This window comes from Ambystoma mexicanum, chromosome 9 (genome assembly GCF_040938575.1).
Source record: "Ambystoma mexicanum isolate Mex_15411 chromosome 9, UKY_AmexF1_1, whole genome shotgun sequence".
Classification (NCBI taxonomy): Eukaryota; Metazoa; Chordata; class Amphibia; order Caudata; family Ambystomatidae; genus Ambystoma; species Ambystoma mexicanum.
The window spans coordinates 617531340-617547805 of NC_090931.1; the positions used below are offsets into that span (position 1 = coordinate 617531340).

Below are 16466 nucleotides of genomic sequence, written 5' to 3' on the forward strand. Positions count from 1 at the left end.
AAGAGAAAGTAAAGATAGGGTTCCATTGTAAAGCATACCAACAGGGCTGCCCAAGCCATAAACTGAAACCTCCATGAGTGAGGAAGACTTCAGAGGGGCTACCTGAACTGCCAAGTCCCAACCAGAGCACAGGGGCCTGTGAACAGTGCTGTACTGAGAAGCAGCACTGCCAGTCATGGGAGCGAGGCATAGAAGCCAGTTCCAGAAGGTCTCAGAAACGGACGCACTGTACCAATAGACTGTGGGAGTTCTGAGCGATACATCAGCAAAAAGTGGCAATGAAGGCGCACATGCCTATATGCATTGGAGGGGGCGTGAGGAGGTGAGGGCAAGTAAAACTGTAAAGAGGTGAGCCCAGAGAAGAGCTCTTTGTGAAGGAGTAGATGGGGACGTACATTGGGAGTTTTGGTTCTAACGGATCTGATACAACTTGTAGGTGGCCAACTCATTGCATCTATTTCCCCTGCATTTTTAGCGGCTTTGTTAAGGGATGGGGAAGCGCCCCATACCCTCCTTTTCCCGCCCCATTCCATCCCCAACTCCCGATAGAAATTAAAAAAAAGAAAACTCTAAAGCCACTTAAAATGTCACGAAAATGCATCAAAACGGCCGAAATGAGTTGGCCCATTTAACAACACGTTTTTTGACCCTGCTGCAGCACTGCTCCTGCCCATTTCAAGCCAGATCTGCTCCATTAACTTCAAGATGTGTGTCCGATGACAACCCGTGCCATCCGCACATTAATACCCAGACTGGTCTCCCCTTGTGACTTGGCATTCCTAGCCAATGATTGCCTTGTGAATGTGTCCCTCATGTACGAAGGCTCAAGTGGGGGTCTTGAGCCCTCCCTGTGGGCCCGCCCCAGCTTAAGTGGTACTACCATGCCTGACAAATGAAATGCCTCGCTTGCTGTGATTACGAGGTCACATGTGTTCCGCTGCCCTACTTCAGATGATCATGCCCGCTCTCTTTCTGAGTCTGTAACCATCACTGACCTTCTTTTCTCACCCACAGCGAGGGCGACTCGGACGGTGACTCGGAGCTCGAGGACCGCGTCGATGGCGTCAAGTCGTGGCTCTCCAAGAACAAAGGCTCGGCCAAGACCTTCTCCGACGATGGCAGCTTGAAAAGTTCGAGGTCAGTGTGCTCGAGCGTCTGTGCTCAGTGTCGTAGTGTGCAGAGGGGCCAGCGAATGAGACACAATTTCCATCCATAGCAATGGGTAAAGAGGCTCCTACGCGAAGGTGGCGTAGACGGTAACCATGTAGATGTGTGTGTGCACTTCATAGGAGTGATTGCTGCACTGCCAAGCCTCTGGAACAGGGAATAGTCGCACAGCTCTGTGTAGCCAAAAGCCTGGCCAATGTCTCCATGTGCACTGGACTTTCTGGCACAGAGGGGAAACTTGTTGGCCAGAAGGCCACTTCTCATCTGAGGAATATACATGCATTAGGTCACCTTTTCTTCCATAATTCATGTCATTCTCCTGTGTCATCGTGGACCATGCAGGTTTCCAGCTTGCTGCCGTTCTCCCATGTCCCCTAGATGACTAACAGTGTGGGAATTCCAATCTATCCATGCTTCAGGTTGACCTGTTTCACCTCACTGAACCTGTTCTACTGTGAAGTTTCTCATCCTACAAAGTAATCTGTCTTTCTCTCTCTCTCTTCTGTTTCCACCTGTGTGGCTGCTTGTCCTGTCTGCACTGCCCATTTCTCCACGTTTCAGGTTTAACCTAAACTCTGACCTAAAAGAGAGCAAGGAAGGGAAGGAAGGCAAAGAGGGAAAAGAGTTCAAAGAGCCAGAGGAGAGGCCCATGTCTGTGATGAGTTCTCTCAGCTACAGAAAGCGGGCTAACCTGAAGGATTCCATCGGGGGCAAAGGGGATGAGGACTCATTGTTCACCACTCTGAAAGAGAGAGCCACCTCTCCAGATCGATCTTTCCGAAAGACGCAAAGGAACTCTGCAGCCAATGCTCTGGACGAGACATACTCTGTCAGCTCTTGGAAGAAATCCCAGGGCAGCGAAGACTTGGATGATCGGGTATCCATGATTTCACAGGCCTTCTCAGAGGCCTCCAGCAGAGCCAGAAAGGGTTTAGACAAAAGATGGTCTGTTGCCAGTCCTGACTTTGACAAAGTGTCCACCATATCTGCCCCCATCAGTCGCGTATCCACTCGACGGGGTCTGGATGTGGATGATGACTTGAGGTCATCAATGAGCTTTGCTATGTCCAGCCCACCCAGTTTAAGACGTAGTACATCGCGTCATGATGATCCCTTGGGTGGACTTTCCAGTGCCATCAGCCCTTCTCTCAGCCGCCGGTCTGACTTTGGCCGAAGTAGTCCCACTACAAGCAACCGCTCTGATTCAAGGCTCTCCCTGTCAAGAAGCCAGCTCAATGACTTTGATGATGTCTCCAGCATCGCCTTCAGTGACAGTAGGTCTGCATACAGTCCACATTCAACTGGGCGTAGCTTTTCAGTACCTCCGAGGCCTCGGACCACAGCTTCTGATGAAACTCAGCCAGAGGGTTCAGATATCCGGCCTGTCGCCCATCGCAACTACTTGGACCCAGATCTAGAGGCAGCAATTAATGAAGTCCTAAACTACAAGCCAATCAAGTTCAAGAGGACAAGCTTGGAGCCTGACTCAGAAGAGGATGATGACAAGAGAAGTGTCAGGAGCCTGAAGAGCACAAAGCTGGACAAAGGGGAACATTCCTCTGGTCTTCGGCGGTCTGCTTCTGCCATGGAGGTTTCCCGACCACGAAGTCGTAGAAGCAGAAGCAAGAGAAAAAGCTCAGAGTCATCGGAATCTTCCCAGGAGGACCGTAAAAGGAAAAGCTCCAAGAGGCACAGCAAGAAGTCAAAGAAGAAATCCAAGAAGAAAGAGACCGACTCAGAGTCCTCTGAGTCTTCCTCTGATTCGGAATCGTCCTCAAGCTCCACAGTCTCCTATCGCAGTGGCAGCAGTGTGAAGAAGGGTCCCAAGAGCAGGGATCCAGCGTCTGAAGGGGAAAGCGCGCGGGGCAGTAAGAGCCCGGAGAAGGAGAGTAAGCAAGGCAAGAAGGAAGAGAAGAAAAGGAAGAAGCAGGTGGACAGCCTGATGATGAAGTACCTGTACCGGCCAGAGAGTGATTAAGTCAGTAGGTGTTTCAGCGTCTGGGCCGAGCATGAGATTGCACTGTGTGCTTTTACTAAAACCTTTTCTGGTCTTTTGCAGTGAACACCCCATAACACACTTTATGATCTACCCAGCATGACCCCTCAAAACTATTGTTGCTTGACAAACTATCATCATCCAGTTCTGTCATTTCATCGACAGCTATTTTTTCGTCAGGTTTTTTTAATGAAAATGTGGTGCCGATTTTTTTTTTTTGTATTTTTGGGGGTTCCTTCCACCCCCCCCCCCCACCCCCCCCCCCCCCCCCGAGTCCCTCATCCTCTATCGTTTTTCTACTATTCCCCGACACCCCAGCACGTTATTTGCTCTTTCCCACACACCCCTATATTTTTTGATGGGTTTTTCGGTGAACAATTTTTATTAGAAAAACCGTCGAAAAAATTGCTGTGGATAAAAGGACGTTGTACCGTTCATCCAAACCTTGCATAAGCATGTCAAGTGTGCCCTGTTGTCTTCTATGCCGAGGAAATTGCGATGCAAACCGCACAGAATGAACCCATGCTGGCACCTACCAGATCCTGTAGCCCTCCTATATGTGCTTTTCGGAAACCAGCCTCTGGACGGCTTGTGCAGGTTGCCTGGGTTGATAGTAGAGTTTGCGTATAAACATGAATCGCACTTGTTGGTCTCAGACATTGGTTGCCGATAATGTGTTGTAAGCCACATGTGAATGGACTTTGAAATAGTAAACTCGGTAGGCCGAGTTTTTATATAAACGCATGTCAGTAATAGAAGGTGACCTGTCTGACTTCGTTTGCAAAGCCAATATCTGCATCTAAAGTGGACGGTTTTTTGGATGGTGCCGAGACAATGAATAGCCTCCGTGACACATCAAGATCAGACGACTTAAAAAGCAACTCCTAGGGCCTCTAATCCCGTGTATTGGCATTAATGTTTTCGAAAAAGCGTTTTCAGTTAGAAGGTAGTCCTAAAATACGTGCAGTTATGCGCCTACCCAGAACACGGCGTTGTACTTTGTATAGTAACACGAGAGGAAGAGCCCAGCATTTGGGCCAATGCCAGAAAGCAGCATTAAAGTTTCTCCATTTCCGACCAGTGTGTGTAAGTGGGCACATTAGGCATTCCCTGCCTCGCAGGGTCGCCCTGCTCACCTCACCCCACCCCTGCCTTTTCAGGCAATCTACAGACAACCGTGGCCCATATTGATGCCAATTTCCTTTGTGGCACTCCTTCCGTATCAAACTCTGCTTGGCAGATTGTGTCCGGGTTGAGTCCAAATTCCTTTTGAAAAGTTCATGCAGTACAACATAGTTTGCATGAACTTTTTCTGCCAACAAAAGCTTTGGTATCACATTTCTGTAGCTAATCACAGCAGTGTGATTTTTGGAGCACTCTGTTTTCCAGGGAAACTGGGGTGAAGCCTTTTCTTGTGCAAGGCGTTGCTGGTTAGGACCGGGGGTCTGCATGACAACTCTTCCATTTCTCCACCTCACTCTAATTTGATGAACGAAGATTTGGGGTATGGGCCATGATGAAACTACACACCCCAAGTGTTCTCTGACCAGTCCCATTCCTCTCGCGTTGAATTAGTGTCAAATTGTTTTACACGAGCAGTGCACAGATGCAGTTACATAACAATTACCAAATGTCAGTGTTTTGCAACTGTACAAAGCATAAACGCTACAAGCATTTTGCACAAATATAAAGGCTGCTTACTGTGCAAGAATGGAAACAATACCAAACAGTCTGTGGCTTCAACCCACGTTTTGGCTATTAGGTGGCGCTGTAAGTACATATGGCCAATCCCAGCCACTAGCTGCCCCACCCTGCCGACTACACATTCCAAAATAAACGGTCAGATCACTTGCTCGCTGGTTTCCTGGAATCAGTTTGTGGATCTACTCTTGACCTTGTCTTTTTAATAACTCCCCTCCCTTATTTTTACTGGAAACACATTTACCCTCTATCCTTCCCTTAATGCCTGCAGGCTGGTTCTTACTGTGGCACTTCTAGATTCACATGCGTTGTATGTAATAACTGTTTCTCAGTGTGTTGCAGTACTCTTTGTATGACAGGTCTTCCTGTTCTCCCTCCCTCCCTCCTCTTATATGTAGTTCTGAGGTTGAGGCTCGTGCTCTTCATCAGAGGAGCTGTTCTCTTTTAATCGTAGAGTTCTGCTTCCCCCCTAACTGCACTCCTCCTGCACCTCATTGAAGCCTAAACAGTGTTGCGGTTTTACTATTCAAAATGTGAAGGGATTCCATGCTGACTGCACTAGTCAAGGCAAGCGACACACCGGCAAACGTGATACTTTGATTCTAGACTTATTGTTCCTTTCAATTGTTGCCGCACTTACCATCTGAGAGGGTGCTTTACTCTATCCCGGCAAGGCTGGCGTACACAACTCGTGCTCGGCGTAGCAATGCGGCTTGTGTGCATAGCAAAAGTGCTGGAAATGGAAAAAAATGTACTGGCGGAAACTGTCTCATCCCTGTAGGGGAGGGGGCATGGGGAGATGGCGCTTGTGTTGAGTGGCGTCATCCAGTACATTATCTCTTCATAGAACCCAATCCTCGCGATTTGCACAAAAGCAAAGAGCATTTTGGGAAAATAAGAATGTCCACAAATTTAAATTTGAAACCTGTCCAAGTGATTCAGTAAGAAGCCCTTTAGAGTGAATAATGGAAGTTGAGCTCTGCCATTTTGATTGGTCACAGTGCTCACCCTGAGAAAAAAAAATCAGTACATTGCAGGACATATATACCAGTTTGGACAGCTATAACAAGTATGCAATGCTTTGGCTGTTTCTGTATTCCGTTTCCAGTCGAGTCTACTGAAAGGGCCTGTTTGTTGAAACGCTGGTTACTCGTGCATGTGACAACTTGGCTTCAGGATAGTTCTAGCTAGAAATATCCTCTTCTGTAGCTGAGCTATCACATGCACAAGCAACCCGTGCTTTAATGTGCAGACTGCTTTCAGAAGACTCGCCAGCGCTATAGAGTCGAATGAAAGCTGCGTGCTCGTTGAAGCGCGGGCTGCACGTCGGTGTGATAACACACCTTCAGAGCAGATCCATAAGTGTCGTGGGCAAGTCCCTGGGTTGTGGGGACAGGGTAGCGCAACCTCAGAGCGCCCTCCGTCTTGTTCGGGCCCTTTTGCTGAGCTCAAAACCAGTGAATAATACCAAAAAAACGCTCCATCCTTCTGTGTAAGTAGTTGCTGCATGGAGGACTAGATTAGGGTCATAAACCACAGATGAGGTCATGCGAAATTAACTGACTGCTAAACACGTGCTAATCCCACGCTATTACTCTTAGTGTTCATTGATGTACAACACCTGCTCCCTTATAAATCACTTGTTGGACTGCGCACCGTTTAGGACAACAAAATAAAGACAATTGCTTGCCTCTACTCCAATTCCAACAATGTATCTACTGTGTATTAATACTTTGTATTTGTAATTATATACAAGAAATTCTAGTTTAAAACGAGTTTCAACTTGCTTTCATTTGTTGCATGAGTTCTTCAAAAGTGCTCTGTTCAGAATTCTCTCTAGACTCTGGATTTTCTCTCTTCTTAATACTTAATTACTCAACTCTTGGAAACTGAACTGCTAGCTTAAAGTATTGGAAGAAAAGCAATTTAGAACCCACCTGAGAGTTCCACACTGCCTCGCTGGCGGACTTCGGCCAATCAATTTTGAGACCCCTCCCTTTCATCTTAGAAATGGATAGGACCACCTCCCTGAAAGAACTTTAGTCAAGGGAAAGTAAATAAACATCCGTTCCAAGCCCCCTTCTGCTCAATCCAAGCCCAAACATGCATACAGTGTCACCTCTCGCCTTCTAAAAATTTTGGTCACAAAGCAGCCTCTCACTTTAGGAACAACCAAAGCCGCTCCAGCTTTGCAACCAGATCAACAGTCCAGGTTATGAAAACAAACTGTGGGAGAACTGCAGTGAGGTACTGCAATCCTCACACGGACCTCCGAGTATCCCTGTGGTCTGCAGCAACCCCGACATCTGCAAAGAGGCCCGTTACCCTGCAGTGCTATACATAGATGGCCAGCCACCGACTTTGGACCCTTAGGATTTGCTCTCGCGATCAGCATTGAGCAGTGGTCCCCTTCTTTCCCTGCAGAAAATCAAGACCCTGGATTTCTCTCACTTCGTCTCCCCTTTAAGCTCTTGAATCCTTGACCGCATTGTTCTCTGTATTGGCATCCATATAGTTCATGTTACTACCTCATAAGTAACCTTCCACTGTGCTTGGGTGACATGTTCCACGTAACAGCGGTGCCAAGCCCTCCTGAATGTCTATGTATGACATCCGAAAACCGGCATATGTACGGCTGGCCGGCGCTGACCAAATACACAAGCGTTGATGGAGTCAGTTCCCGCTCGCCTCTCCGAGCTGTAACAAAAAGTACAAAAGCAATAGTCATCAATGAGCCCTCCCCAGTTCCCCACCTTTATTATGGAGTGTACCTTCTGTTTATCAAAAGACAGTAGTGAACCCAATCGGGAGGCTGGGGGGGCGGGAGGGTTGCAATTCATCTGAATGATGCGGCCGCACCAGCACTGAGGACTAAGGTAGGCCAGATGGCTCGAGGCAACTCTTACAAAGAGTCCCTTGGGGGGTCTGCAGACCGCAGGTGGGGAACAGAACCTAGATGTTCAGCACCCACATGGGAACTAGTGGAAAGTCCACCAAGTCCAGGTAGTTCCAAAAGCTGAGGGGTAGAGCAGTGAGAACCACGTGAGCAATTAATAAATATATAGGATATGGCCAGGTCAGGCAAGCAATCCAGCGCAGTCCAGAGATCTGCAGTTCCCAGAGACAGAGGGCGATCCAAAGCGGATGGGACAGAACAGGTCAGTAACGGAGCAACACACACAATCGTAACTCTTGCAATGTGTTGAGGAGTGCTGGGGGTAAGAGGAAAGGGTGTAAATGGGCAACTTACTAGTACAATCAGCCCGTGGCGACATTGGGGTTGTATCAAGATACGTTCAATACCAGCACCACTCTCTCCACCCATAAGCAGTGTGGCAGGGAATTCTAGAGACTGTTTGGGTGGCATAGGGCTTGAAGGGTCCCCCCCCCTCACATTGGGCCTCTCTTCCTCCACCACTAGTGTGTTCTGTGAGCTGTCTGCTCTTCAATATAGCTTTCACGCCCCAGCGCCGCGGCGTACATGGGCTTTAGCAGCTCGCCAGCCCGAGCTTTGGTAGGCCCGAGCTAAGCGAGGGCCTCAGCATGGGCTAAGGGCCGTTAAAGCCCTGGTACGCCCCGGCACAAGGGTGGGAAAGCTATTCGCACCCTGGGATTTACCAGGGTGTGGAAAATGTTCTTCTTTTTTTTGTCCGGCGAGAGATCAGCTCTGCGCGAGCCCATCTCCCATCGGAGAAAAAAAATGTTTAAAAAAAAGGCCACCGCCATTAAGATGGGAAAGGGACATGGTCCCTTTTCGGATGACGGTGGCCATGGAAAACATGTTCGAAAATGTCCGCCGTCATCCGAAAAGGGACGTGTAATCTGTCTTGATGTACACTGGAGTGCCAAGTCGCGTCCTGTGTAGTCAGCATTCCAGGTGCGGGAGACAGACGGCTGCAGAGGGCTGAGTGGTGCTGTGGCCACAGGGTTTGTTCTCAACGTGAATAAATACACGTCTTTTTCAGTTTCAATCCTTTGAATATTGTCAATGCAGTCACTTGTCGTTATTTAGTGCATTATTATTATTATTAAATGTTGACAAACTCCAGACATTTATATGTTTTTCTTACTTGGGACTCTTTTTTTGCGCACAGAACAGTTCTTGATAAATTCTAATGAATAATGACATATTTGTGCTGTCTTTTAGTGTGGTTTCCCTCTTTTGCTTTGTGTGACTACGCAGGACACGAGCCGGCATTCCAGTATACATTATGACACATCTCCCCTGCCCCTTGGAACACCAAAAAGGAACTTAACCAAACCGGTGACACTGAGCAGTGACCAATATTATGAACACAATAACAAGGATAATACCAACAATGGTTGAACATGTTACAACGATAACACCCACTAATTGTGGAGAGAGAAACTGTCCAGTAAAACTATTAACAATTACACAACGAAAAATACACACGCTCACTGCAGTGCCCCACACACACGCACACCACTGCACAGAGTGTTACTCACTACCACCCTTCCACACATAATCCCTAATTCTGACTGGAGGCCCACACATCCTCGATGGACGCCCCCCACTCATACCCCATGCATGAGCAACACTTTCCTCTGACGCCACACTCACACCATCCTCATGACTGTTTCCAACAGGTACCTCATTACTACCTCCTCCCAATGTGGTCCCACGCACACACTGTTCCACAGAGAAATCACATAATGCACACTCCAAATCAGAATCACGCTGAACCGACGATACCATGGTCATACCACTTAACACAACAACCCTTCTCTTGTCCCATCATCAAGAACTACATAACCTGTCCCTACCCTCCCCACCACACACAAGGACGTGAATGCACTCCTCCCATTGGGAACAAATTTCACATAAACCCGATCACCAACTTCAACCCTAAAAGGCCTTTTCCAACACTGCTGAACTCTCACAAGATTTTGATGTGCCCGTACTCTATGCAACACCTCAGACATATTCACCTCCATTACTACACCACCAACAAGGACAGCTGTCCTCAACCTTGACCCGGCCTTCCTACCCCTCATCAACTCAGAGTCTTGCCAATGATCACAAAGGTGTACGCCTGTATGCCGTCAACGTCTCTGAAAGCACCTCCTGCCACAGCAAACCATTAGCTATGGCCAGCTGAATGACACCCTTTACAAAACAATTAATTTTTTCTACCAATCCATTGGAATGCGGATTGTACAAAGCAGTCCTATGATGATCCCATAGTTTCTCAAAAAATCCTGCATTTGCTGGGACACAAATTGCACCCCCTTGTCGGTAACCATACTCACGGGCACTCCCTATCAAATATCCTCTTAAGGAAACCAATCACTTTGTCAGTAATCACATTCTAAAAAGCAGCAGCCTCTACCCATCGCGAAGTATAATCAACCAGCACCACCATAAATCTCAAACCTCCCTCCAAACACTCCATGGGGCCCATAATATCCAAAGCCACTGTGGACCACAACTTGTTGGGCACATCAATGGGAGGCACTGGTTGCGGGTGCACCACCCTACTCTTATCACTCACGGCACATGCCACACACTCCTTCACTACCACCTCCTCATCCATGACCGGCCACCAATACGCCTCCCGCAACCTCTTTTTGGTCAAAGACCTACCCAAATGCCCTTCATGCGCCAGCTTCACTAGCCTACCTCTCACACTCACGGGAGGCACCAACCTCTCCCCTCTCATGACTCCCCATGGTCCCTCCGCCAAATCACTCAAAACCTGCATGTACCCCTTCCTCCCTACCCTTAACTGCTTCCCAACCATCTCGCAGACCTTCTCTAATCCATGTAAGTTCTGCATCCTTAGCTGATTCCTCCCACTCATTCTTATCCACCGCGGGAAGCATGCACGCCACCTGAGTGCCTACATCGCACTCCCCCATCTCTTCCGGTACCTCCACCGGCAACTGTGATAAACGATCAGTTATCACATTCCTTTTTCCCAGAAGAAACTCCACCCTGAAGTTAAATTCTTGTAAATCCACCATCCACCACGCAATCCTGGGAGTCACTGATGCCACACCCTTAGTCGTGAGCACATACACCAACGATTGTGATCCGTCCTGATAACATATGGAATACCCCCCAGAAAAGTCCTAAAAGGCTTAGAATCAAACGCCTCTCTCTCAATGACCGCATGCTGCTTTTCCCCGTCCCTGAGCGCTCTTGATGCAAATGCAATCGGCTTACATTCACCATCCTGCCACTGCTCTAGAACTGCCCCCAAGCCGACATTGCTAGCGTCCCCAGTAAGTACTGTCTTGTTCTTTGTGTCAAATGATTTCAAAGATTGTGCCCCATCCACATCTTGCTTCAATTGAACAAATTCATACCAACTCTCCCGGGACCATTAGAACCTGGCATTCTTCTTTAACAAAGCCCTCATACACACCGTCTTTTCTGCATGTAATCCCTTTTCTATTTTAATGACAGATGTGAACGTACAATTGAAGTGTTAGCTGCTCCCCTGCACCAGGATCTGTAGAAAAATCAGATGCATGTTTAAAAGTTGATTTTGAAAGCAGCAAAATAAAATGGAATAGATTTAGAAGGTGGATGCACCCGCACCCCAGTGTCAAGAAGCAGCATGAGTTTTCTTCTTTCTTCCAGCAGTGCTTCTGTTGCCACCCTTTGAACTAGTGGCCTTTGAGAAATCTCAGGCACAAGCTCCTTCTGGAGTGATGGCTTCATAGATTTCTACCAGAGGATGTGCATTCCTAGCAACATTATATGTATTTGTACAAACAATATAAGATGCAGCATTTATAACACGCCTGTACACAAGTGTTTCGAATGGATTGTGTCCTCCAACGTATTCCACATTTTTGACATATAATGTCCACAGCTGTGCACTTTACATGTCAAAGATGTGGATTACGTTGGAGGAACATCCAGTCGAAAGAATGTTACCAGTTGGTAACTAACTTGTTCTTCTAGGCGAGACAAGACAAGGAGGGGATAACCAAGGGAGGACAAAATAACGATCTTACTAGGCCTTGTGTCATTCAGATCGCTCAAGTGCAGGGAAGAGGGAAGGGGAGAAGTGCCAGAGGGGACGAGAAGGGGCAAGTGCAGTTAAATCACAAGTGCAGCCAGCGGGTGGCTCATAAGTGCAGAGCGAAGGGACTGTAGGGTTGCAGATACAGACCCTTAAGTGGTAGGCAGAGGCTCCGAGTTCAGAGAGTGACTAGGTGACCAGTGCGTGGAGCAATAAGGTGCATCAGCAGGGGAGAGGAAGCGAGAAGGCGGAATGAAAAGGAAGGTCTTGAGTTGCTTCCATAAACAGAGGTGGTTCTGCTCGAGTTTAAAAGGGGCAGGGAGGCTGTTCCAGAGGTAGGCCCCAGCCGAGGAGATAGATCTGCCCCCAACTCTCTGCTTGGGGAAGCGTCGGACCCTCAGAGAGTTGGAGGTGGATGAGCAGAGAGCTCAAGAAGGAAGATATTTTGGAAGAGAAAGTTCGGGGTAGAGCGATCCCAGGCCCCAGAAAGCCTTGTGGACGATGCAGAGGGTCGTGAACTTGATCATTGCAGGCACAGGGAGCCAGTGAAGAAATTTCAGAGCTGGAGAGATTCTGTCCCTGGGCTTGAGGCCAAGGACAAGTCTTGAAGTCCTGTTCTGGATAAGTTGTAAAGGTCGAAGAGTATAGGCAGGAAGATTTAGAAAGAGGGTGTTGCAATAGTCCACCCTAGAGAGGACCGGAGCGCTGAAGACAGTGAGCTTCTGGAGGAAAGTGAGAAAAGGAAGAATACCTCTCAGGAGTTGCAGCTGAAAGTGTGACTTCTTAGAGACGTCAGAGGTGTGAGGAGAGAAGGAGGGGGTGGAGTTGAGATGACACCAAAGGTTCTTAGCCTCACAGGAAGGAGCAGGAAGAGGGCCCAGAGTGGGCAGCCAGAGAGAGAGAGTAAAGGTGGGAGCGGGTGTCCCAATGAGGAGGATCTCAGTCTTACTGGCATTAAGGCAAAGAGCATTTTGTGGCACACTATTCCTTAATTGCGGCCAGACAGTCTGGTATGAGAGAAAAAGCAGAGGTGGCTGAGGGGAGCCTGAAAGAGAGCTGAATGTCATCCGCATAACATTGAAAATTGGAGCAGAAAGAAGCGATGCAGTGGGCTAGAGGTGCCAGGTAGTTGTTGAAGAGCCAGGGAGAGAGGTTGGACCCCTGGGGAACACCATAGATAGATAGATAGATAGATAGATAGATAGATAGATAGATAGATAGATAGATAGATAGATAGATAGATAGATAGATAGATAGATAGAAGAAAAGACCCCAGTTGGACCTGAGGGGTTCGGTCGGTGAGAAAGGAGGTCAACCAGGCCATGGCCTGATCAGTAATACCAAGGTTGAGGCCACTTAGATGATCTTGGAGAGAGTCCCATGTTGTAGTACGTCTCATGTTGTAGTGAGTCATTGAGTGATCAAAATGGCAGACAGTATTTGAGAGTTTGCAAATGTCAGTCATATTGAGAAGTGTGTGATTTTGTCCACTTTAACCATTTGGATAGTGGGGATGGTCTCCACTTTGACCACAAGTGTGCTCCTGTCAGCATCATCGTTAGCTAGCACTCGAGTTAACCCTTTAAATGCCAGCGACGAGCCGGCTCGTCGGTAAAAACCGCTCCAGGTTGCCACCGACGAGCCGGCTCGTCGGTGGCACTTAAGGGGTTAATGAGGGGGGGAAATGCTGGCGGGTTTGGGCAGTGAATACCGTGATTTTAAAAAAAAACCATTGGCACTGGGGGAACCTCAATGGCACTTAAGAGGTTAATCCATTTTCAGGAGGTTGCAAGGGTAGATCTACCCTGAAGCACTTTAATGCGTATCTGGGTCTCGAATTCTTTCAGAAGTACTGAGCTCTGGGAATGAGAAAAAGGAGGGTCGGGTTAGCGTGAGTTACAGGATCCTTGTTAATGGCGACTCATGGAGAAGGATTCCCAAAAATGAAGGTCGGAGAAGCTTTCTGGTGCTGACTAAACAGGAAGCAAGCACTTTTGGAGGATGCCATTTAAGCTGGGGGGGACGATCCGAAAAACATCAAGGGGTTTGGATCTGGTCAGCGCTTTGGGGTGGGTTGGACAATGGTTTAAAAACGAGTCCTCATTGCCCACCTTAGGTGACTTTGTGGAAACAGTCTTTCGCCGACAATAAATGCAGCCCCTTCTTATGCGCTCTGCAGCCCTCCCGGCATGGTTTTTGGCTGTCTCATTCCCTTTGCCACGTATTCTTCTAGAAATAAACCATGTTCTTATGCATGAAATTCACGTTTTGAAAAAAAATGGCAAAGATAGGCCTTTGGTTTCCAACCCGATGAGCGATTATCCACTCCGGCACGAAGCAAAGGAGGTAGAAAAATGGCGGGGAAACATATAAACAGAAGTGACAGTTTGTGAAAATGAGAAGCCAGCCCAGCAGAAGAGGCTCGCAGTCAGGTGCTAGCTGTAGGCAAACCTTTTGAATGTTAATGAACAAAATTAAATAGAAAAACCTATTGATCTATTTTCTTTGGTTTGGTTTCTCTGATGTAGAATTCGAGGTCTGTGTGTAGAAGCTTTCTGCCTTTCAGTCATTAATTAGGGAGCTCTGACATCCCTCTGAGATTGGATCTGAGGGACCTGCCCATGGCGGGGAGGGTGGGAGGGGCACTGTTGTGCATTACCTTTACATGCAGTGATACACAGGGTATTTTATAGAATTGTAAAACACTACCAGTAGCAAATCGTTATCTGGGGTGATTTGTAGTAGACGGGGCGGGCATAAAAAAAATCAAATTTTTGAAAAGCGCATTATTCTGCATTCCTCATTTTTAAGCGCTGTGATAACAGTTGGTATCATTAACCAATCCAGCTGTGTATAAAGGGCTGAGTCTGCATTGCTGGATTTCGAACCTATGTGCTGCAGGCTGTGCAGAGGTGTTGGGGGCAAGTGCTATGATGCTCACTGTGTTTACTGGATGTACAGGAGTGCTAGTAATCAATGGAGGGGGTTATACCCACCACGGGGCAATCCCACTGGGTTCAAATTATCAATACAACTCCAAATCAATGAAAGCATCTTTCTGCAGAAAGACGGAAAGAAAACATAGGATTCAGACAACGGCAGTGTACAAAGTGACCATCTCTGCACACAAGGGTCTGTGCTCGGCCCCCACTCACACTCTATTCTCTGCACGGGACACCCCTATGAGAAGGGGGGTCCTGGGAGTCTCAGGGGTACCCTCCGAGCAGAGGTAGGCTACCATTCCATTACAGTATGGACAGAAGGAGTTGCCTGGCAGTGCCTAGACGTGTTTTGCAGTATGTGTGTTTGATGGGATTCTGGTGGGGGGCAGTCCTAGCTGTGCTAAAGGGTAGAAAGAACCAAGAGTGCAACAAAACCTACATTTTGGGTTGGGGGCTAACTGGTTATCGGAGGGGCCACTTTAGAAACTGGGCGTGGCAAACGTGGAGGCCCTGCATCCTCTGTTCTACCCAAGGGTTGTCTGGCATGGGGCCCAAGTATCAAATGGTAGCGGGCCAGCATTACTCTTAGGCGCACACACAATTACACATTCCCTCACTTAGACATACCATTCGCCATACACTCACTTATTTACACGCGCACCCAGCCCCCATACATCATACTCATTCACACATGTATTACATACACACTCCTTGCACACGTGTATGCATTATGAGATCATATGCAAAACCCTTTAACACTGCTACCTAGTTTCAGAACAAGTTTCCCTCGTGCCTCTGCCTAACAAAAAGCAAGTGTGCCTATCGGCCTCTTCGCCTCAGATGTGAAAGAACATATAACCTTCTTATATATTTGCTCGCATCCATGGGGAGAGGCTGATGTGTGTATTTGATTTTTTTTAGGCAGAGAGGTGAGGGAAGACTTTCTTGAAACTAGCAAGTTTAAAGTGTTGCTGTGTTTGTACAAATACATTTTTCTGCACGAATTCAGTAACTTTAAAGGCGCAGCTTCAGGATAGGCTTCTTTCCCCTATCTGACTAACACAAACCATGATGTGCAACGCCATTGAGCTAATCTGGATTCAGCCTCGCCCCACAGCTAAAATTTCGGGGAGGTGAGGGCTGAAGCCTGATTAACTCAATGGTGTTGCACGCCTGGAAAGAACCTCTAGTTGGTTCCTCATTTTTATTTAAATGTATGTTTACCAAGTACGACAGGAAAAGCTATAGCTCTACCCAGCTTGGTAAAATGTATGTTTATGGCCAGTGCAAAAAAAAGGGGGGGTCCTGGGAGTCCCTCTGCCGGTCATTATTCCTGGTTATGAAAGCCTTACCTAGAGTCTTTAGCTCACTATCTTTTACAAGGAGAAATGTCCAAAACCTATCAGTCTTTGTCCTGCCATGGGGCAGTCCAGCACCAAAATGCTAGGCAATTCTCCTCTGAACAAGAGTACCAACAGCGACCCCAGACACTTGTTTTGGTCTGTTTGGACCTCATCAGTAGGGTGGAGCTGTGCCTCTTTAAGAATAGTGAGCAAGGGGTCCATGTCTGGATTCCTCTAGTAACTTAGGATGAGACCCAAAGTTACTTAAAATATGCAAGAAAACAAGGGGGTCCTGGGAGTACCCTCTGCCAGACATTAGTCC

General features: G+C 47.7%; 1 protein-coding gene across 14 annotated transcripts in view; it reads left to right on the plus strand.

Moving 5' to 3' along the window:
* The window catches only part of MYO18A (myosin XVIIIA), a 1313149-nt gene that overhangs the window by 1279696 nt on the left and 16987 nt on the right, over positions 1-16466 (plus strand). For 11 of the 14 annotated variants that reach the window (XM_069615286.1, XM_069615296.1, XM_069615289.1 and 8 more), the window contains 2 exons: positions 1015-1137; positions 1729-3145. In XM_069615286.1, the coding sequence (XP_069471387.1) occupies positions 1015-1137; positions 1729-3145 (1540 nt within the window). Of the gene's footprint in view, positions 1-1014; positions 1138-1728; positions 3150-16466 lie in introns of all 14 variants that reach the window. The other 3 variants (XM_069615293.1, XM_069615294.1, XM_069615283.1) reach the window with 2 other exon arrangements.